The sequence below is a fragment of the Vitis vinifera genome, chromosome 2, assembly GCF_030704535.1.
Source record: "Vitis vinifera cultivar Pinot Noir 40024 chromosome 2, ASM3070453v1".
Lineage (NCBI taxonomy): Eukaryota > Viridiplantae > Streptophyta > Magnoliopsida > Vitales > Vitaceae > Vitis > Vitis vinifera.
In genome coordinates this window covers 4,341,331-4,364,074 of record NC_081806.1, presented here as the reverse complement: position 1 = coordinate 4,364,074, position 22,744 = coordinate 4,341,331, and the positions used below count along the sequence as shown (strand labels likewise).

Sequence of the window (22,744 nt, the reverse complement as noted above, 5' to 3'; positions counted from 1 at the left end):
CAAGGAGGTGGCAAACTATTTACGAGAAGAAAAAGGGGTATGGGCTTAGAGTTTGCACATTTTTTTGGCTTTCTTTAGTGAGTTTAAGAGTCTTTTCCTGGAGACATGAATAATATGTGCCTTCTGGTTTACACGTGCACTGCTCTGAACAAGTTCCTTTTCGAGGCAAACAACACTTCCATAAAAAGGCAACAGCCAGGACAAAGTGGGATGAGCTTTATATTCTCTCTCTCTCTCTCTCCCTCTCTCAGAAGTCGGGATTCAGGAAATAGGGGATTGGTCAACTGTTCAAAGTTCAGGAAATATCGTTTGCTTTTCTCCATTACAGCTATTACTACTTCTCCACTCTTAGTAAAGCTGTATCCTATCCATTCTTCTATGGGGAAAACTTCATATATAGTCAACTTTTTTCAATTTTTTTTATTTTTATTTTTTGCTTTTCTTTTGCACCATCATTTCTCTTCTTTGTTGATCAATTCATTCTATGGGATAGGATTCTTGAAGCCAACTGTCTTATTCTACTAATGATAAGCTGGGATTTTCTTTTGTTTGGTAGGTTTACCATCCACCTCAACATTGCTGTTCTTGTCGAGATACATCTTCCTCTTCTTCTTCACTTAATGCATCAACAGTTTCCTAGTTTTTTCTCTTATTTATTTATTTATTTAAATTAGTGTTTCACTTAGGAATCTCCAATATCATCATTTCTCTTAGTTTCCTTTTTCCTGGCCCATCAAGAAAATAAAATATCAGCTCCAAGCTAGCTTTGGCACCCACTAATTCCCCCCTAATGATTGGTTTTTAGTCAGTCTCAAAAGTATGTAGACTAGCTTTCATGGTGCAAACTTCGTGCCCATATATAAGGCCTGTAAATATATATATATATAGACAGATAGAATGGGGCTCTCCACTTTCGAGATAATCATAATTTGGTTGTGGATAGTGGCATTTGGTTCTACACACTGAAGTTTTGTTGTGCCCCAGTTGATGGAGGTAGGCAGCAGTACTCTTGCTTCTTCCTCTTTCATTCACCTGTTTAACCCTCCCTTGCGAAGCCTTTATCGATCATCTCTCTCGCTTCATATGACTATATCTTATGTGCTCATCTTATCATATGATGCCGGTAATTGTCTTGCTGAATGATGCCTGTTATGATATTGCTTCTTAAAAATCCTCTAAGATGTACATCTTAGGTGCCAAATTTGTTTATATAGGAGTTTTACTTTTGAAGAAGTACTCAATGACATAACTAGGTAATGTTCGTTAGGGATCCAGATGAATTTGGGATGAAATATTATTATTATTACTATTTGTAATATGAATGTAGATTGGGTGCATGTGGGAGTCCATGGAGTTTGTTCTTTTGCTTTTTGGGCTTATGATAGGGACATTCTTTTCTTTGGAATATCAAATGTGAAGACTTGGGAAAAATGTGAAGAATCGTATACTGTTTTGAGTCAAATTTATTAGTCATGTTTGCAAAACAAACTCCTGTGTAGTGATAAAAATTTTATTTCTGGGTTTTCTTTTTGCCCAATTAGGCTTATGGGAACAATTGTCACTGCCTTAAAAAAGAAGGGAACAGAAAGGAATGGAAGGAATTTGGGTTTGTTGTGGAGCTGCCAGGAAATATCAATGTCAGGTATTTGTAATTTCAGAGTGAAGATTTGACCAGTGGGCTAGCTCTGGGGCTATGACAGCTCCAAGAAAGTCCACAAAATGCGCTCTTAGTTTCCAGAGAAAGTTGAATTTCATGGCCATATGGAGATTGCATAACAAGTGATGCATCATTAGATGTCCATAGACATCATTGGAATTCTGTTACGCAAAAAGGAAAGAAGTAAACAACTTCAATGAAAATCGAAAATAATTGGATGGGTGGGTCTATCATTATGTCTCTGATATTGAGGAGCCATGCAGAGAATGTGGGGCTGGAAAAGTGGCATCCCAGTAATGAAAAGGGACCAGCAGCATAGCACTTTCCTGCACGTGAAAAACTATGACATTTAAGCAGTTCCACCCATAAAACACAGAAGAAATTGCCCAAGCAAGGGATCCATATCCATTTCTGTGATTGCTGAGCCATTGGTATCATTGATCTTGCTTTCTGGGCGGTTCATACCACTCGGCATCTAAAAAAATTATTATCAATTACATCACAATCTTACCATGCAATATAGATGAGGAGATTCACATTGAATTTTGGAAATATGATGGAAAGTAAAAGATTTTAACAAACTACTCTGTAACATGAGTGTTCTATATACCACAACATTACATATTTATTTTATTTTTTTTCCTTTTTTTCTCTTCTTTTCATTTCATATACAAACTAATTTATACAATAGTTAGAAGCTTAGTTTGGAGTGGTCTCACTAAGGCGAACCTATCCATACAAGAAATGAAATTACATGGTAATAAATTGACTAACAGATAAGGGTCCATTTGTAATCAGCTAAAAATAAAGGCTACAAACACCAACCTACCCACCCACTCTTAACAAAACTTGAACAGGGGCACTGATGACAGCATTCCTGTTTGTTTGTCCCACACTAACTTGAGTTTAAAAGCTCCTTCTCCAATCTTCCACACTTGCATTCCAACCTCAAATATTCCACAAATATCCATCAACACTCTATACGGAGTCGCCTCAATTCAGTTTGGAAGGTGGGGCTAGAATTTAGTGTCCTATGCGCAAGAGTCCTTATGTCCTCGCGTGAACAGTCTCGTGAGATTCGGACCAACTCCCAGAGGGCACCTCCACTAATCATGTCCTTTGCATTCACTTCTGAAATGTGGAAATTCAAGCCTTCTCAGGGGGGATGCATGAAGAGATTTGCAGGTTTCCAAAGAAAGGTCAACTTACCATGTTGTGCTAAATGGCAGAGTGCAAGCTCAATATGGCGCCTGATTGGTGAGGCCTCATTGTTAGCATTTTGTACAATCCATGGAAGTGCACCATCTTCAATAAGTAGCGATCTTCCACTCTTGGTTCCTGATGCAGTAGGAGCAGAAATGCCATGTGTCAACACAAAACAATAAAAGGCAACAATTATTTTTTACATTTGAGAAGTTCTTTGGATTGCACTATAACTTAGAAATGACGGTGACTTCAGCATGCTCCATGAAAATAGACTTTCTAGAAAATTTAGAGTATTTTGTCAACATGGCATAAACACATCTAGGGGGTTCGAAAGTTATGCTTAAGAACCAAGATAGCAGTTCTGTTTGTGCCCTACAACAATTAAAGACTTCAGAAATGCCTCCTTCTAAGCATATTACCTTGACTTGATGCCCTGGACTCACATTTTGCAAAGTTTGCAATTCCACGAGCAACTTGTGCAAGAACATCAGGATGTCCACATCTGACCATTCCTAGCAATGCCTTAATACCACCTTCGCCTCTTAGCTTTATCTGTAACTTATCTGGACAATGCAATACAGTAGCAGTTAGAGCAGTAGGAATCATATCTAAATAGTTGGATTTTTATTTTCATTGGAACTACCATTCCCTTAGGAGCATTGGCTGTGTCTGCATCCCACAGCTACCCAATCATCTCCCTCAATGAGGTATGGCTTTACCAGTGTTCCCGGATGCAGAACCCAGTTTTGAAGAACTTATAATAATATAAGTGTACCCTTGGGCATCACAAAACACTTTCCATCAAAAGCCATCAGGCAGCTTACCATTGCCACATAGATTAGCAATAGCTCCAGCAACCATGCGCAGGGTTTGAGGATCCTCAGCATGGGTTGCAGTGATTGACAATAAACTAATGCCTCCTTGAGACATTATAAGCTCTTGGTTGGTTTCTGCATGGACAGATAAAATGGTTATACGTGAAAGGAAGGTAAAGTAAATGTCAAAAAACCCAATTCCAAAAGTATCAATAATATTAACCAAGTTTGTCAATATATTCTAGAAAGCAAGGGATTAATGATTTACCATTCATTGCAAGGTTCGCAATTGCACCTGCTGCAACTCTCTGTATAGTCTCATCCTCAGAGCTTCTAAGAAGCATCAGTAAGGATGAAAGACCACCAGCCTCTACAATCTTCTCTTGATTTGTTTCTGCAAATTAGAGGGGAAGTAAAAACCACTGCTAACAGATAATTAAGGATGGAAACTAGTAACAGCTATTGAAATGATCATCTTCAGCAAGAGAGAGTGGTCCATTGTAGCATGATCTCATAGGCCAAGTTGAGGATATAGAATAATAGCAATCACAACATTGCAAATAACTATATTTATAAAACCAGTAGTGATTTAATATACATAAATGTTCCAAGCAAGCTTGGTATTCTATGACTCTTGGGTTAACTTTCATGGGACCAGATGATCAAACCCACACATGACTACTCAAGCAATTTCCACATGGCTAACTCCAAGCTGCCATGTAGATGGGCTCCTCAAGAAATTTGGGATAAGAAACTAAACCTTCCTGTCAGTTTTAGCCAACCAAAGGTCACATCCTCTTTGCATTTCTTTCCTTTTTCTAATGAGGATATAATTCCTTCTTTTTACTAAATTTATTACCCTGTTCATTCCAACAAAACCTCCCTCTGTTACTTTTTCAGCGGCTTTCCTCGTACTAACTCACACCCATGCATTTGTTGTTTAGAATTCTCTAGACAATATTAAAAACAATCTCAAATGAAAATCCCTCATTTTATCACTTGCTATGAGCACAAGTTTTCTCTACCCTACATGTCCTTTTCCAATCCTTCTACTCATGTTAAATATCCTCATAGAAGCTACAACTATCACATGAAGATGTTATTTATTCATTGAAAAGCAGACAAATCAAAATTCATGCTGAGATTTAATGGTGTTGACTACAGTAATTCAAGACATCATTAGAGGCATAAATTAAACAAACTACATGCATAAATTCTAGGCCTTTTAGAAATTACAGAGAATTAGTAATAACTACACTATGGTGAACAATTAACCATCTTCCTAAATTTCTCCTAATAGATGAATAAGCAACATGGTAGTTCTGATGTATTTTTGTACCATCAACTTAACCATTATCCAACCTTGATCAGTAATCTCAATACTCAGTTTCATTAGCGTTTTTTCAGACTAATTTACTCCAGAATGGGATGGAATCATTTGTTTCAATAATTCCAAAGAAAGCCAGAGTTTTTAAAGGCTAATGGAGACAACAGACCCTATTTTGCATACCAAAAGTGATCCCAATGATTCATCCATATCCGAACACCAGTTATCTAATTTTCCCCAACTGCCCTTCCAATTTCAACCAAGCCCTCTACAATTCTAGTTCTGTCTTTACCATTTCCTCAGTCTAAGCATGATGAATGCCATCAAATGATACAAATTAAGGAGCCCCATCTTTAATTATGAAGAGTCGATTCCATCACAAACAATGAAAGAAGATACAACTCAATGTTGACCATGTAGAAGGAAAAATTCTCTCTGTGTTGTCCTCATATATTATCATTTAGCTTACCCCCTGTAAAACTTCCCTTCCAGTAGGGATTTTTTAAATCAATTTGTCCATCCTCCCCAAAAGCTGCTTCTTATCGCTACCTAGGAGTTTTGGGACCATAAGTACTGATCATAATAATAATCACCCATACTGGTTAAACTAACAAGATGTTGTCCAGTTCCTTGTTACTTTTTGGATAAGTATTGACCAGCCTTTTTAACACTAAATATCATTGATAATCATTATTTTCAATAATGATGATGATATGTGACATCAAGAATGATATAGAAATGAACATTACACCTTTCATTTGGATGATACAAAAGGCCATCCAGATATCCATTTTATAAATAATGTTGACAAGTAAGCAACTTTTTCAATCAACAGATCTCCATCTCCCCACGTCAAATGGAAAAGGGGAAACAAAAGAAGTAACCTTCAAATAGGAAGCATAGGAAGTATGTGAAGGCAGTCCGAAATATGCTTATCTCACAAAAGATAAAAGAATATTTTAAAGAATAAAACATGTTAATGGAAACAGAAGGCTATGAAAAGTCAGAAGGCACCTTCGGCGGCAAGATTTGCTACCACTTTTACAGCATGAATTCGCACATCAGCATCTTCAGCTTCAAGCAATGACAAGATCTTTTGCAATCCCACTGTCAGGACACTGGATCTTGTTAGGAAGAAACAAAGGAAAATAGGTAGCTATAATATTAAGTATATGCAGCCATTAACTGTAAAAATCCGACCAGGCATTTTATGGTACCTTGTTCGAAGAGTTTAGCTATCGAGGCCTTATCCCCATTTCCTGAATCACTAAGCTGTGAATGCCTAATTTGTGACACGAAAGAATCCAGATTTCCAAGAACTTTCCCAGATCCACCTCTGTCAAGTTGTCTGCTTGTCTATAAAGATAGATATGTGTTAATTCAAATTTATAATGCGTTCTGGAGCATGTCAGAAGTAACAGTCTCTGGGGCAGTTTGCTACTGAGAATTTCAATTTCCAAGGATAGCAACTCCAAACAAATCAAGAATTCCATCTTATAATTCCCAAGAAATAAGTTTCATGCCATCCAGATGCAGAAGGAATTTCAATTGTAAGTGCCAAGTAGATCAACATATATATTTTGGATGAGAAATAGGAGTATTTCGATATCTCAATTTGTTCAAACATGAATTGGCTTGAGTCTACAAGTATCCTTCGAATAATATTCCACTTCCAAAGGACTAATAGTTGGGAAACAGAAACTTATAGAGGCTTGCATTCACTCCAAAATTCCATTCTAGACCTCTTCATTATGTCATCATACCAGCCCACCAACTCTTATTGATATAACTGTTCCAAGTTTTATTCAAATGATCAAAATACATCGGTTTGATCACCCACATTCTAGCCAAACTAAAGTGTAGTTACTAAAATAAATTGTTTTTTTTTTATCACTACAAATTTCCCACAGTTTAAGGGGTGGATGCAAGGTATATATTGTGTTAGCAGAAGCTTCATTGATATGTGTTAGTAGAATAACATAAAATAAATAAATAAACATACACATAAAGGTACGCAAGGTTTTAACGTGGTATGCTTACATCCATAGATGATGAAAATATTTCACTTTACAATAGAGAAATTGCAAAAGAAAGAGAAAATAGATATAACTCTCATGTCTTGAAACGATCTCATGTTCTTGGCTCCTAGTATCTACACCCTAAACCATGAGTAGTGCTCCAACGAGTGTCTCCCACTTTTCTCACATCTCTACTTATTAGTTTTCCTTCATGACCTAGATGTTTGTAACACCTTTCCTTATTCTACAAAGAAACCTATTTTTACCAGGAAATACCAATATATAAAGTATTTATATAATATTCTTTATCAAAAGGAATATATGACAATAGGAATTTAAGAAATTTTCAACAGTATCTTCATGAGTCATGTTTCTAGAAATTTAGTCAACCAAAGAACTAACTTTGATAAATTCCAAGAAACTAAATTTCATGATCCATATTCTAGATTAACGAATATGACCTTACAGAAATTAGAGACCTTGGACCATTTAAGGTATGTTCTAAAGGGCTCATCACTAGAGAGTGAAGCATTTTCTTGACACAACATTTCCTTTGTGTTTCAACACAACATGAACTTGTTAACCTACTGTTTGTTTTCATAATTTTATCTTATGAGTAAATAAGTATCAGTCTAACCTAATCTTGCATTCAGAATTTTTTTTCCCCTTTGTTGCATGAATTTTTAAAAGCTCAACTATTTCCCCAAACAAGAAGATACCACTAGCAAATCATTCCCTTGAGAAACACCCAGAAGTATGAATCAAACTATAACACAACTTAGCCTATATATTGCATCAGCAGCAATCAGAAATACAAGTTGAAACCATAACAAACATACTTATAATCCACAACCTGCATACCTCATCAGCTTCAAAACTTAATTGAAACAACTGACTTTGCAGTATTGCAATTTCTTCTTCAAGTTTCTCTTTTTGGTGTGCCTCATCTTCCAGCATCTTGCGAAGTTTTAATATCTCAGAATTTCCTGCTGCCTATTATACCAAATGCAGAATCATGTATCACCAACCTAGTCACCAAAATTGTAAAACAGGAAACTAGATGACTCCAAAAGAAGAAATAGTGCATGACCACCTCAATCCTTTTCCACTGAACTACTTGGCTCTTAAGGTTATTGACTTCCTCTTCAGTAGCTGTTCTTAAAGAAGCCTCATTCTGAAGCAATTTTTTGAGCTCTGCTATTTCTTCAGCAGCAGATGCCACAGGAACCTACACACCACAAAGAAATTGATTGGGGATGTTACTCAGGCGATAGGTCAACAAGTAGCAGTCAGAGCATTTTTTTTTCTCTTTTTGGCAAGAAACATATTTTTAGATAAGGGAATGGAATAAAAGAATGAAAAAGACATTCTCCAAGGAAACAAAAAAAGAGGAAGAAAAACATACAATAGACCATCAAAGGCACCACTCTCCAGAGGGAGACAATGCCTACAAGGTAGTCTGGGCAAAGACCATTGGCAACAAAATTCTATGAAAGCAAACTGACATGCCTAGTTGATGGGGCTGAATATCCAAGATCTACTCAAGAAATGAAAGAAAGAAAATAAATAAGTCTCAAGTTACTTTATCAACAATGTTTAAATAATTTTGCATTTTTTTAGGTTCTTTAGGATCATAATTTGTTAGTAGTTAGTATTTGAGTTCTATTCAGAATTTAGGAAGTTTTAGAATCCTCCTTAAACGAAATGGCAAAAGTTTCAATTTTGAGTCATTAGAATCAAGAAGTTTTCTTTACTATAAATTCTTGTTACAAAAGTTTCTCTACAAAGCAAGTCTCTAATTCTTAAATGAAAATTTCTATTTTCTTTTAATTTCAATATTTAGAAAATTTACGAGTTTACCCCACCCCTCCCCCCCACGACAAGATAGGCAAGCAAGAATATCTATAAAAAGCGCCAATCAAAATGAGGGGATGGTGCCCTACATGCATAAGAGGTATACAAAGGGTTCCAAAACAACAAAAAAAAAAAGCCACATTAAACATACAATCAATCACACCCTCTCCCACTATCTAGCACTTAACCAATCAATAAATTGTAATAAGGATATAGGGTTATCCTAAATATACTGATAGGTCCATTGGAGTAGGGTACAAGGAAGGAACTCACTCCTTTAGCACATGATCTGATTATTGAATTCTTTCAAAGGATCTTCGATTTTGTTCTTGCCAAATTATTCAAAATGAGCGAAGAGATATTGTCCTCCAAATCTTCCTTCTATTTTTGCTCATGAAACTCCCGTGACATCCTTTTAGCAAATCTTTCACAGAAGGGAGAACCCAAGAGATGCCAAAGAGAGAAAACAAAAAATACCACAGACCCCTTGCCTTTCTGCAATGAATCAGCATATAGTTGGCCGATTCTTCAGAACTCTTATATAAACAATAATGATTTGCCAATACCTATCCTCTTCTCTTAAGCTGATCTAAGATCAAGATCCTTTCTCATGCCACCTCCCAAGCAGAGAAACCTATTTTTAATGGCAAACAAGAGCCCCACACTATTTTCAAGGGAAAATATACTTCTTCATCCAAAACCAATGTAGAATAGAATGAATTCACTAAGGAATTCTCACTCTTGATAACCATCCAAATCAACTTATTGTTGTCTTTGCTGCCCCCTTTAAGTCTCCTAAGTAACTCCTCAATGTTATCCAACTTCCAACCATGAAATTGTCTTACGAAGCCTAGGTTCCAAGCAACCTACTCGTTTACAACCTCCCAAACATCCACCACCCATGCCTCCTTATTAGCTGCAAAAAAGAAAAGAGAGACGAAGAAATCCTTTAAAGGAGTATCCCTATGCCAAACATCTTGCCAAAATTTGATTCTTCTTTCGTTACCTACCAAAAATCTTGTTCTACCCTTAAAGGCTCCCCAACCTCCTCTTGTTGCCTTTTATAAGCCAACAGCATGCCCCTCTCTCCTTACAAGAGAGCACTAGTGTCCCAATTCTTTTCCGAACCTTACCACTATGACTTATCTCTGAAGGGACTCCCTTTCTAAAGCAAATTTCCAACATCATTTGTCAAGCAAGACTTTATTGAGAGAGCCCAAAACCCTAATACCTAACCCTCCTTTTTTTATCTTTGCAAATGGATGACCAATTGACCAGGTAGGATTTTTCTTGAAGAGCTCTCCCCCCCGTACCTCACTAGAAATCCTAATAAGTTTTCCAATCTTAAAGCCATTGCCTTAGGAATGACAAAAAGAGACACAAAATAAATAAATAGGCAAGCTGCACAAAGTATTTTCAAGTAAAGTGAGTCTACCACCTCTTGCCAGGTATTGTCTTTTCCAAAGAACTAACCTTCTATTAAACCTCTCCTCAACCACATCCCACACAGTTGGAGACTTGAAAGTAGATGCCAAGGGTAAGCCTAAGTAAGTAGTTGAAACTTTCCCTCCCAATAACCAACAAAAAGGAAAGCTCCTCAACATTAGGGACATCTCCCACTAGAATTAATTCACTTTTGTCTAGACTAATTCTCAACCCTGAAGAAGCTTCAAACCAAAACAAAACCTAACTCATTTAAATGACCTAGTCTGAGAAATGCTTACAAAAGAGAAGTATATCATCAATGAATAAGAGGTGAAAAATCTCTACACCCTTTTTGCTTCTACCTCCCACCTTGAAGCTTGAAATGAAGTAACCCTCCCTGACCTTTCTCAAAAGATTTGAATACCTAGGGTATCCATCCCAACACAAATAGATAAGGAGACAACACCTTGTCTCAAAACCTAGAACTCCTAGAAGGTTAATTGATGTAAAATAGGATGAATGATTGATGATAAATAATATTAATTTTTTTTGCATACCTTGCAATTTTAATGGTGGGAATCTATTACTTTTCTTCTACACATCAAACTCCTAGAAGGCTTTACTAGGACTCCAATGTTTCTTATCCTTCTTCTTTATCTTTTCTTTTCCTATCCTTTATTTTATTCTTTTTCCTGATGTTATAATTTTATTCTTGTTCTCTATTCCTTAAATCCTAAAAGATTGAAACCCTAACCGACCTTGTAGATAATCATCCCAAGGTTGCCATAAATCACTAGTAAGGTTAATAATCTCCCCAATGAGGCAAAGTAACCTCTATGCAACATGAGAATGAAGCCCAACTCACCTAATGGTGCCCTTTGAATCCCCTCTTAAAACAAAATGGTAAATATCTCTAGAAGCCAACAAAATGATGTCTAATGGCAAGGTATATAAAACAATATAGGATCACTTACCAACAAGTTCTGAAAACTATAAAAGAATACCCTTAAAAATTTCTCTAAACAAGAAGCCCAAACGTAACAGATTTTACAAAATTTTCCAACTTAGAGCCTATTTCTTTGTTCTTTTTTTTTTTTTTTCATTTTTTAACGTAAACAACAAATTCATAGATATGAATTAATAATTATAATAAAAGATGAGAAATCCTTCCAAAATATATAAGATGCATTCTAGAAATTTGCGTGAGGTTATTGATTCAAGAATGCACTCTCAGAAAAGGAACTCTCTTATATTCGTAATGAACTCCAAACTTTCCATAAGAATTTAAGAATTTGATACTTTTCCAAGTTCTAAGAATGAAATATAAAATTTCTTTGACCCTGTTTTTTCTATTTGATGAAGACATTAGATAACTACCCGATGGCTACCATCATCATTGCCACCATAACCAAAAAGACACAAGCAATACCACACTACCTCTTTGTCACTCACATAAGCAAGACACCGCCAATACCAATCTCCCATAACCATCATGGTCACCACTAGCATTGTCATAACCACCTTTACTATCATCACCTACACCACTACCACCACCACCATTACCCTCACCAATGCCATTTCCATCATCATTGTCACCATTAACACTACCATTGGATCAAACAATATCAAATGGTTAATCTAGTTTTTAATAGGTAATCTAATAAACAAAAATATATTTCTATCTTCACTAAACATTGTTTTTGCTATGAATTTCATTATCGAGAAAGACAATGAATTTTGTTATACATACACTAATCACTAATCCCCTAGAATTCACTTTTTAACAAGATAATACCTTCAAGGAAAAGGGAACTATCTTAATTCATTTTAAGATTCATATTGTTTTCAATCACTACTTTATTTCTTGGAAATTTTTAAATATTCTACTTTTCTTCCACAAGCAAATCACAATGTAGAGGGATTATCCTTCAAGCTAGGTTTTTATGCTGCATTTCACATCCAACCACCAACCCGAAAAATGGTTCACAACCAATGCAAGTAGAAACTAGCAAATCCGGTAACACAAAGAGAAAGAGAGAGAGAGAGAGAGTAGAGAATGCCATGGTTTGTCCATTACAAACCATACTCTTTGACAAGATATATAATTCCAAAATATGATTACCACTCCATTAAGTGTCTTATCAAAGTTATCATCTTTGAGCCCAAATGTGGTTCTTTCACTGCCATGCTTCCGCTGATTCATCACCCATTGCTCCTCAAGCTTCTTTATTGATTGCATGTAGTCTTCCTGATATTTCAATCTTTCTTTCTGAAAAGGAACAAGATAATTTTAAGAAGCATTAAGTTAGCACCTAAAACTAACAAATGGCACTAAATCAAGCATGATCAATATGAATTGCTAAATTGAAGTTCTACGGTTGATAAAACCACTAGGCCAAGACCTATCTCTCAATTATAAAAAAATTCCAACTTCTAATAATAAGAATAAAAGCAAAAAACAAATATTGAAAGAAATTATGTACATTCCCACAAAAGCTACATTCGTGTGAAGGCCAAACAACATTCATACAATTAAACATGCAAGAATGGAAAACTAACCACCTTAGACTGAGGATTTCTAAAATAAATATAAGAACTAGGAGAAGTTATTGTACGTATTTTTATCATAAACAGTTTCTCGACAAGTAATCATGAAACATCCATGACAACCCTTAGAGCTACAGCATTTAGCTTAATAATTAAACAAATAGTACAGGTTCAACAAACAAAGCAGCTTGTGTCCAATTCAGCAGCTACTTGATAACAAAATCAAATATTTGTATCATTAGCTATTAGCCTATGAGCCTGCTCATTCACGAGTAAAGATAACTATTACATATATATGTAATGCATAAATATATGCATACTTGTGTGTGAGCTTAAAACAATGCTGATGTTCATATCAAAACAAAAAAAAAAAAAAAATGAAACTTTTATATGTATGCACTTACCTCCAACGCATCAGCATAGTTTCTTTCAGTTTCAGATATATGATTTTGTGTTTCTACAGTTATCCTTTCAACCTCATCTTCAAATGCTTTTTGCTGCCTTTCATGTTCCACAATGAGTTTGTCTAATTGAATCTCAAGCCTTCTAGACAAACTTTTATAATCAAACTCTTCCTTTATTTTCAACATATTCTCCACCTTCATAGCCTAGAGGAAAAAGTATTAGCAAAAAATATTAATTTCATGCATGAGCAAACTCCCCACAGAAAAAATATCCACTACATTGCATCATTAGAAATTAAAATTTCAAGTATACAACAGGAATGTCAAACCAAGAATGGAAATATCACCAAAAAATTGGCGATATTTCGAGGATATATCAGTGTCGGCAGAGCCCAACATGAAACATGCAGGAGATATTTCCACTGATGGAAATTTCGGAATTTATCAGGAAATTTTCTTGATTTTTCCCAATTTATAGGGATTTTCCCAATTTATCAGAATTTTTCCCGATTTTTTAAGCAGTCAAAGGGGCAAGGGGCGTGGTCAATGCATGCCAAGTTTTCTTTTCCTTTGATTTCAATTGAAAAATTGAATGGGCCAAAGGGGCTCTGTGATGTGGTAAAACCGTAAAAGCAAGCCAGGTGTTTTTTTTTTATTATTATTATTATCATATTTGTTATTTTGGGAAAAAGTAAATTGCAAGCTAGGCCTTAAACCTGGGTATAATATGTGGAAGAGGTTGCAGCTAACCAACTGGACAATCCATCTTTGTAACAACCTATATCCTATATTTAATATATAATATTTTTTTTTCTAAATTCTATATGAATTCATAAGAAATAAAATATTAAAATAAAATTTTAATAAATTAATTAATATTAATTTATCTTATTTTCAAATTCTATTTAATTTATTAATGAAAATGCAAAAATAATGAGTTAAATGCAAAATAAATTATAAAAATATATAAATAAAATTATAAATATTTTTAAACTGAAAAATACTTATCAAAAAAAATTATCTATGTATCACACAATAAATATAATATTAAATATATTTTCAAATTTTACATATTTTTTTTTTTTTGATCTTCATTTTCAAATTTTACATATTAGTGTTGAATATTGCAAATTATATCCAATATTATTTCCACTAAGATGAGATTCTCCATAGTGCCACAGAATCACGTCGATCTTCATTTTGTTGTTAAATGGAAATATGATAATGTAATATATATAAATTATTGACATACATCTAATGAAATTAAATACTTAATACAAATCAATATTGGACGTATGCTTAGAAAATTTATATTCTTTATTAGTGCATTGAATATCACAAACTATGTCACATATAAATAAAGTGTGTTATTGCTTCTTCTATCATTTTTTTGGAGTTTTTCATAATGTTTCTATTAGTTTTGATCAATTTTCTTTCACCGATATATCCGTAAAATATAATTGTCGATATATTTGTAAAAACCGATATTTTCATCCGTGTCAAAACACAAAGATATTATTGGGTTGCAACAACGGTATTAATAAAAAAAGCCATAAAATTGAATACATGACAAGGATTGCAACTATAGATAACTCTAAAAGGAAAAAAATTAGGCTATAAGTTTGGAACCTACCCTTTGTCCAAACATGATGGTGCTTGATGTCTCTCCACGATGACGTGGGGATGGACCAATAGTGACAACCAATGAAGTCCTTGCAGTGCCTGGAATAATGTAAAGGTTAAAATATTTTAAATGCTGCGTCAAAATAAACACAAGGATAAATCAGCACATCTATGTAAAATAGAAGATACAGCCAAGGATGAACTGACTGCTACCAAATAGAAAGAATTCTGAAATAGCATTGAAAATCTATGACAGAACCTTTCTGTCTGCTTGCTAGGAAATAGAACATGCCCCCTTAAAAATAATTGTTAGAACTTTGGCAAGATTTTCAGTGGTTCAAGACCCAGGCACTTTCCAGTAGATTCAATATGTAGGATATCAGCATGAACAGGCAAGCTGAGACCAGCCATTTTAAATTTCTCCAACTGCTTTGAAAAACTCTACTTCAAAAGGAATATACTCCAATTGCCTAAATCACCAAATAATCCCTTTTAAATGGGAGCCATTATTGACAGGGATAATTCCATCATTTTTAAGTCTTTTATGTGCTAAAAATGGTTCCTTGATAATTTCTCTCTTCCTATGGTACATGTAAAAAAATTCTGCAGTCAATCCCATTTTTGTCTCCATGTTTTCCTCTTCCTCTTCTTTAAAACAGCTATCTATTTTTTTAGCAGATGCAAATAGTCATCAGAGTGAAGGATCTTCAAAAGGAGAATACCATTTTAGAGTAAAAGGCCAAGGAAGAAAGTATTGTCCTTAATACTGATCAAGATACAAATTTTTCCTGAAGGCACTATATCATTTGGTAGGGATGGCATAAAACAAGATTTGAATCATTTTAAGGGCTGACTTGCAAATTAGAGTTGTTCTTTGGGGTAATTTGAAGATATTATTGTACTCATAAAACTCATATGAATATTATATGATTGGGTGAGTAAAATCATTACTTTAAAGGGGTTCAACTGCAAATTATATATTTAATTGAAGAAATTTCAGAAATAAATAAATAAATAGTGAGTAGGAGGAAGGGGTCCCTTGGGATTGCCAACCTCTCTCCATAGCCACTAACATTTTTGCACCAGTCCTCTATTATCCAGCCAATTATTGCATTTGGATACATGTAACAACGGGGCTCAAGTACTTAAGGGTCTATTTGATAACTATTTTCAAAAACAGTTTTCTATTTTTGAAAACAAAAAAGCATAGAAACATGTTTGACAATCAGAAAGCAAAAAACAATTTTCTGAGAAACCAGAAATAAAAGTTATTTTTAAAACATATTTTAAAAAATAGAAAACAGGTTAAGAATATTTTAAATTTCCTACCAGACTTTTGTTTCGCAAAATATCAAAGAACAATTTTCAAAAATTATTTTTAAAAACACTTCCCAAAGAGAGTATAAGACTCAAGACTTTCTCATCTGAGCTTTCGGAAGCTTCAGTGCTGAGATTCATCCAAATCAATAAATATGTTTAAATGAGAAAACCATGTCCAGGAAAGTTTGATAAAATTGAGTGAAGACCACACCAAAAGGAGAAATATCGCTTACCATATGCATGAACAACTCACCTCCAAATGAATCTCGAAGCAATCTTGTAAGTTTTGAATCACGAACCGGGACATGTGCACTATTCTCTGCCAGTGCATTAATACACTTTCCCAAAGCACTTAAAGAAAGATTAATAGACTTGGCTTCCTCTAATGTATGTCCCTCACTTCCTGCCAAATAACAAACAAATGGCAAACTCTGAAGTGTAATTGAGAAGCAAAGTACTAAAAATGGAACAGCTATAATAATATAACATTTAGAATTTTTGTTTTTCTTAAAAAATGGGTTTACTGATTTTACATACTTTGATTTGTCTCTTCTGCTTATTTGAAAGAACAAAAATGGAAGTGCCCAAAAAACAAAAAAAAAAATCCCAAAGCAAAGATCTCTTCCTCAAGATGCTATAACCAATGAACTCCGTAACTCAACTTCTCCATCCTCAACAGACATTCTACTGGACAAGAGATGCTAATTTTGTATGAACATGCTGAAATATGATTTAAAATTATTGTTACAGTTGAATACAATTCGCAAACAGAAATAAAATTTAGCAATTGAAAGAGCCAACTCTCTCATTCCCAAAGATTTAAGCTAGTGGGCTCATGAGCCCTAAACCTATTATTGCTAAAAGTGATTTTTTTGAAATTAACTATAAAAAAAACTGCAAACTTGGAGCTTTTGCTCCTCCAACTTAAACAGGACATTTCAAGCCATGGATTGAGATGGCACCAGCCAACCAAAACAGGAGGGTATCACTTTCAATTCAAAAAATATAAACATGATTTTACATATTCATGAAAGCTCAATCAGTCATCAGGGAAAAGAAATAATTCTCCTATCCATAAGTTATCATACACACCTGACTTATCAATACGCTCTGAACCTGCAAGATCTACCACAACCAACTTCCCTTTCCGAACAACAGGTGGCTTAAAAGTTTTAACCATGTGGGAACTGTTACAATTTTCACTTAAAAGAGCTGAATCCCTTCCCTTTACAGATTTCTTAACATGTACCTGCAGCAAAAGAGAAATCCATCAATGCTCCATTAGAATAAAACAACCAATCCAAATAAGTGCTCAAGAAAGAAAAGCATGAACATCAGCAGATAAGGATTCACCATCAAAATAGCATGACTACGAGATGATTCGGTATTCAATTTTGTGTTTGCAGCAAAGCGGTGAGCTTCCCCTAACCGTAGCAGTTCCACAAAACTCCGCTGGTCCCTGATTTCTACTAGGGTGGCCCCTGGTAGTGAAACATCTCCAGTTTTCGGGTCTTCCATGATAGATATGTTGTCATTAGTAGGATCAAGGAGGTCCTGAATGGTTTCCATATAAAGCTGAAGATATTTGTAAAGAACAAGAACGTCAGACAAATTATATCTGAAAAACGCCTTTATAGAATATATCAAAGATCCCTTACAAGATGAAATGAAATTGGCTTAACTGAAAAGTGAAAATTTCATAAACTAGCAACAATATACTAAACAAATAACAACAACAATAAATTAAGCATGAACTTAATATTATTTTTAAGGCTAACAACCTGCAAATAGGAGACTGAGACAGAATCAGTCTCTGGAGAAATTTCTGCTAAAATATCCTCCATTGCACGCACCATTATTCCACGCGCAGCAGTATCTTCCTCTCCAAGTCGCCCAAGTGTGTATGTTTTCCCAGTACCAGTCTGTCCATATGCCATGACTGTTCCATTGTAACCATCCAAAACACTCTGTAGAAGCAAACAACATATGAAAACCTGCTGTCTGAAGTTTAATTGCCATCAAAAGTATGACTTAGATGGCCTCCATCAAAAATAATGACAGATCACACTAGTATAAAATCATCCAACTCAAATAAAAAGGAAAATAAACATTTATATTTAATTTTCTTGGACATGGGAGTGAAAAAAAGGTGAAAACAGATGAAGGATTTCATGCATAAAATAATAATAATTATTATAATAAATATCCAATACAAGACATTAATAACAGAGGCAAGAAGTGGTCAATCAAAAGCAAAAGGAAAAAGGAAAAAAAAAATCAATTGAAATAATATCTTCTAATGATAATTTTCCCAAAGAATCAATCTATTTCATAATTTTGGTGTGAATAGGGTAGTGTAGCAAAGTGAAATGCAGTGATATACAGTGAGTTTGTTCTTTCAGCACTCCTTGCTCACCCCTCACCAACAGCAGGCCCCCTTCCACACTCACACATGCACCTCTCTGCGGCCTCCTCTTTTTTGCCTCTTCTTTTCTGTAATAAATACTTTTGATTTATTTTTGAAAATCAATATCCTAAACCATAAGAGATGATATTAACTATCTGCTAATTCTTTTAGTTTTCTTTTTTTAAGTTTGATATTCATTATTTTGTTATTCTGTTCGGAGTTGAAAGTTAACAAATTTGTCTTTTATTTTTTCCTTCTTCTATAGATGGTATTCCATATCAAAGCTGATCTTTCCAAGACTGATGCCATTCTGTTTGGCTGATAAAAAAAACTAAGAGCCATGGCTTCTAGGGCAATCATAGATCACAAATAGAAGAAACCAACATTATAAACTCGAAAAATTCAACTATCCATGCACCTGCTATGCCTTAAAATAACAGAACTGATGCAAATGACTACAGTATTTATGATAAAATTGACAACTTTGACAGCCATGCACCTCCACAACAGGTTTCGCAACAACTTCATATACACGTTTTTGTGATGCAAACTCTGTAAGCACTTCATCGAACTCATAGGTGTCTGAGTCCCAATTGTTCTTTCGAAGTTTTAACCTTTTAAGCTGAATGGAGCAAACAAACAATGAAAATGACAGAGAAACCATCAGTAAAATAAAAGGATATTGTATGCATGTATAGATTCTATAACAGGAAAAATAACATCAAGAACACCTCTGGCTGCAATTCTACACAATCAGCAAAATCAGCATCAGCCACCAACTCCTCTGCATTCCGCGGTCGCAATCTTACAGCCACTCGAACCCTCCCAGGAACTATATTTAGCATTCATAAAAGTTAAAAATACAGCATAAAAATACGAAAGCACACCATCAAAGCCTTTTAACAAAAGAAAAATGTTGGAAAAATTTCTTGGTGATTGTTATTGTTACATACTAGCTTGATCCCTTTCCTTAACAAAAACATGACTTCCAACAAACAGAAATTTACAGCTCCAGACAGGGAGGACAGGGATTCATATGTGTAATGTGTTTAATCCTGAAATTTCAGAGGATGGAGGAGACATGTCTGAACCATTGATGTGTCCATGTTTCTTTTCTGAACCTAGAACTGAAATTAAATGTAACTTTGCATATCCAGCAAGGGTACTTCATTCTTATTGAAGCATTCATGCAACAAAGAAGAAAGATTAATCATAAAAAAAAGAACATATATGGAATAAAAAAGACTATCAAAAAAGAACATATAGGGGATGAGAAACGCATTTCTCTATTCCATTATTAGACATGCTTATTGAGTATGTATCCAATTATAGGCATGACAGAGACATACCATGCCCATGTCATGTAATTTCCAATATAAATACTTCATCCATTTTGAAGTGGCCATGCAGCACCATACTAGTCGGTAAATCGTTGTTCAAAGGATCAATTTGTTATATTGATAGGCAAACAGAAACTTAGATTGAAGAGCCTCCAACAAAAAAAAGGGGGTGCAACCTTACTACACTGGGACTACAAGGGGATCAATTTATAATATTTGAAATACCCATTAATTATGGAATTGTTATACTCCCCAGATCAAGCAGAAAATCCTTTCAACTGGCTAGGTGTCTAAAGTAAAAGGAAATATTATATTGCCAGAACATTAAATTATCAAATTGGAGTTTGTCATATCCATTATATGCAACATCAATGGATGTGAGGAACACTAGAAAGCTTACTTTTTGAAATTTGAGAAGATACTTAATAATATGTACACATTGCTTATGCCACAGAAAGCATTACCATCAGAAAAACACATCTTAAAGTAATGCTAGCAGAGGCCATAGGAATAAGGTGTAGCAGCATTAATACTTACAATCAGTAGCAATATGAGTAGTAGGAGTAGCCATAGTAGTATGGCAAGATTAACCATTCTGCTTAAGCTAGAGCTCTCCTCATGAATAAAAAGGGAGGTTTAAAGGTTTCCTTCTTTTGTTGGTAAGCATATGCTTGTTCTGGAAGGACAGAGGCATCAAACTTGTTAAGCATTTATGAATCATGATCCTGTTGCTTCTTTACAATTTTTCCCAGTTTATGAGATTTCATCAGTGATGGTCATTGGTCAATAGATATTAAGAAAAGAACATAGATCTCTTTTGTTTCAAGTATTTATTCCATCTATTAAAATCGACTCCATGTATTGGCAAAATGGATATCGAAATAAGAAAGTGAGGAAGAGGTCTACCTACATGATTCTTCAGCACCATCCATGAATCATGATCATGCATGACAACTGTCTTAATGCCAGACTAAGAAAACCTTCTAGATGATGGCTCTTCAGACTTTTTACTGCCAATATTACACGAGTCCACCATTGTTGATCTTAATGTTATTACCAGAATACTGCACCTCTTCACGTTTTTATTAAGTTCTTTTTATTGAATCACAATCCACACCCATAAAATGACTTGGAATTTATTTCACGAAAGGCTAAGTCTCCATAAAGGAATCAGTTATTCTGCACTACCAAAATGGAAACAAGTCATCACACCAATAGAATGGCATTATTTATGAGAAAATTTCTTCCGATTCCTAATAGCATGCACAATAGAGAGGTCCTACCGTGAAGAATGGTCTACCTTTTTGCTCTCTTTCTACCATTTGAAATAAGTTTTATTACAAGTCTCAATAATTCACTTTATAATAGAAATCCCAAACGATCCTGTGTAACCTCCAATTCTTGGTGACAAATTTTTATCACACAAAATAAATAGAACACGAGTTAGCAAATCAGCAAATACTCCCTACTCCATTCCACAAAGTATCGATCTTGTCCACTTGGGCTTCCCTATATGAATTCTTTTGCGCCATTTATCAGATGACTTGATTTTAAAGGTGCCCATCACCTAATCAAATCCTTCACATAGCCCCTAGTTTCCCAAAATAGCTTTCCCATTACAAACATAACAAGCACCGATTTAACGTTTTTGTTCCAATCCAACCAAATTTAGAACACCAACTCACACTCCTCCACACCCACAACCCAATACCAACCACAACAAACCCACTTCAAAAGATAGAGAGAACTGACCTCCAGCATCGTCTTTTGCTCCACCGACAGAGCCGGTGCTGTTGCGGCGGAGCCCAGAAGAAGCGGGCGACGCTGGGGAAGGCTTGGACTTGAGAGAGGAAGACTTGGTGGCGGAACTGAGGGAGACCAGCCTATCCACCTTCATATTGCCCTTGTGAGTTCCATTTCTGTAACCACCCGAAGCCGCCATTTTCACATCCCAAGCCTCAAAGGGTCGCAGCCATTGAACTCCTGGAGTGAAATTTTCCGAGCAAATTTGAAAGAAAGAGCGAGAAAGTTTTGAAAGAAAGTGGAGTGAATCGTGTGAGATGCGAGCCAGAAAATTCCGCGTTTTAGAGAGAGAGAGAGAGATGGCCTGGTCATACCCCGGCGGGTCCCGAGTTCCTCACTTTCTTCTTAATTTTTCAGTCTCAATTACAAAACTACCCTTCACAGTTTGATATATTTTCAAAAACCAGCCTCGTGATCGTTTTAAATTTCACTCACCGACCGTATCCACGTTGTGTAACTCCCATAGTCCCATGGAAATGCGAATAGGCCAAATGACGAAACCACCCAATAATTATTAAAAATTTTATTAAACTAAAAAAAAAAAAAAACCTTCTAATTTTTAAAAAAATCCATGCAAACGGGCCCTTAACACAGAGGGGAAGCGCTGTGGAAATGGAAAATAAAGACAAATTAATAGAGAATAAAAAGAGAAAGATATTTGCTTAGAATTGTAGCCTTGTGGTTGGCATGGGGAAATTAAAGGAAGGCCGTCACTCTCCTCCTCAACTCTCCCACACTCAAAAGGAGACAGCGAAGAGACAAGACACCATGCCTGCAATTGAGACTTTCCACACTTCTTCTTTCCTACTCCATTACCATTACTCAATGCCCCTTTTCTTATAAATAACACTCAGCGTTTGACGTGATATGTGTCATCCCACCCTCTATTATGTGGCGGAAGAGTCCACTCTTACAGTCAACTTGCGCCACCTTTGAATTCTCAGCATTATCTTTACCCACTTTATACGACACCCCCACATGTAAAACATAAATTTTCC

The 22,744-nt window shown here is 35.2% G+C and overlaps 1 protein-coding gene across 1 annotated transcript; it reads right to left on the bottom strand.

The window, feature by feature from the left end:
- Positions 1-2,264: 2,264 nt before the first annotated feature.
- Positions 2,265-22,102, bottom strand: LOC100852786 (kinesin-like protein KIN-UA). The gene is made up of 19 exons (XM_059743322.1): positions 21,696-22,102; positions 19,335-19,435; positions 19,103-19,225; positions 17,978-18,163; positions 17,550-17,771; positions 17,289-17,445; positions 16,450-16,599; positions 14,887-14,975; positions 13,254-13,457; positions 12,425-12,571; positions 8,117-8,251; positions 7,885-8,016; positions 6,223-6,361; positions 6,020-6,112; positions 3,947-4,072; positions 3,688-3,813; positions 3,283-3,426; positions 2,867-2,995; positions 2,265-2,788 (listed from the first exon to the last, which is right to left on the bottom strand). Exons 1-19 carry the CDS (start codon positions 21,883-21,885, stop codon positions 2,628-2,630), a joined length of 2,754 nt encoding a protein of 917 aa, XP_059599305.1. The 5' UTR covers positions 21,886-22,102; the 3' UTR covers positions 2,265-2,627.
- Between the last annotated feature and the right edge of the window lie 642 nt (positions 22,103-22,744).

Bases quoted from the DNA above. Each gene is read 5' to 3' on its own strand.
- LOC100852786 (XM_059743322.1), bottom strand. From the start codon at position 21,885: ATGGCGGCTTCGGGTGGTTACAGAAATGGAACTCACAAGGGCAATATG. The intron at 12,572-13,253 runs GTAAGTGCATAC...GTTCCTTTTCAG, and splicing joins ACTATGCTGATGCGTTGGAG to AAAGAAAGATTGAAATATCA. The intron at 2,996-3,282 runs GTAATATGCTTA...CTACTGCATCAG, and splicing joins GTCCAGGGCATCAAGTCAAG to GAACCAAGAGTGGAAGATCG.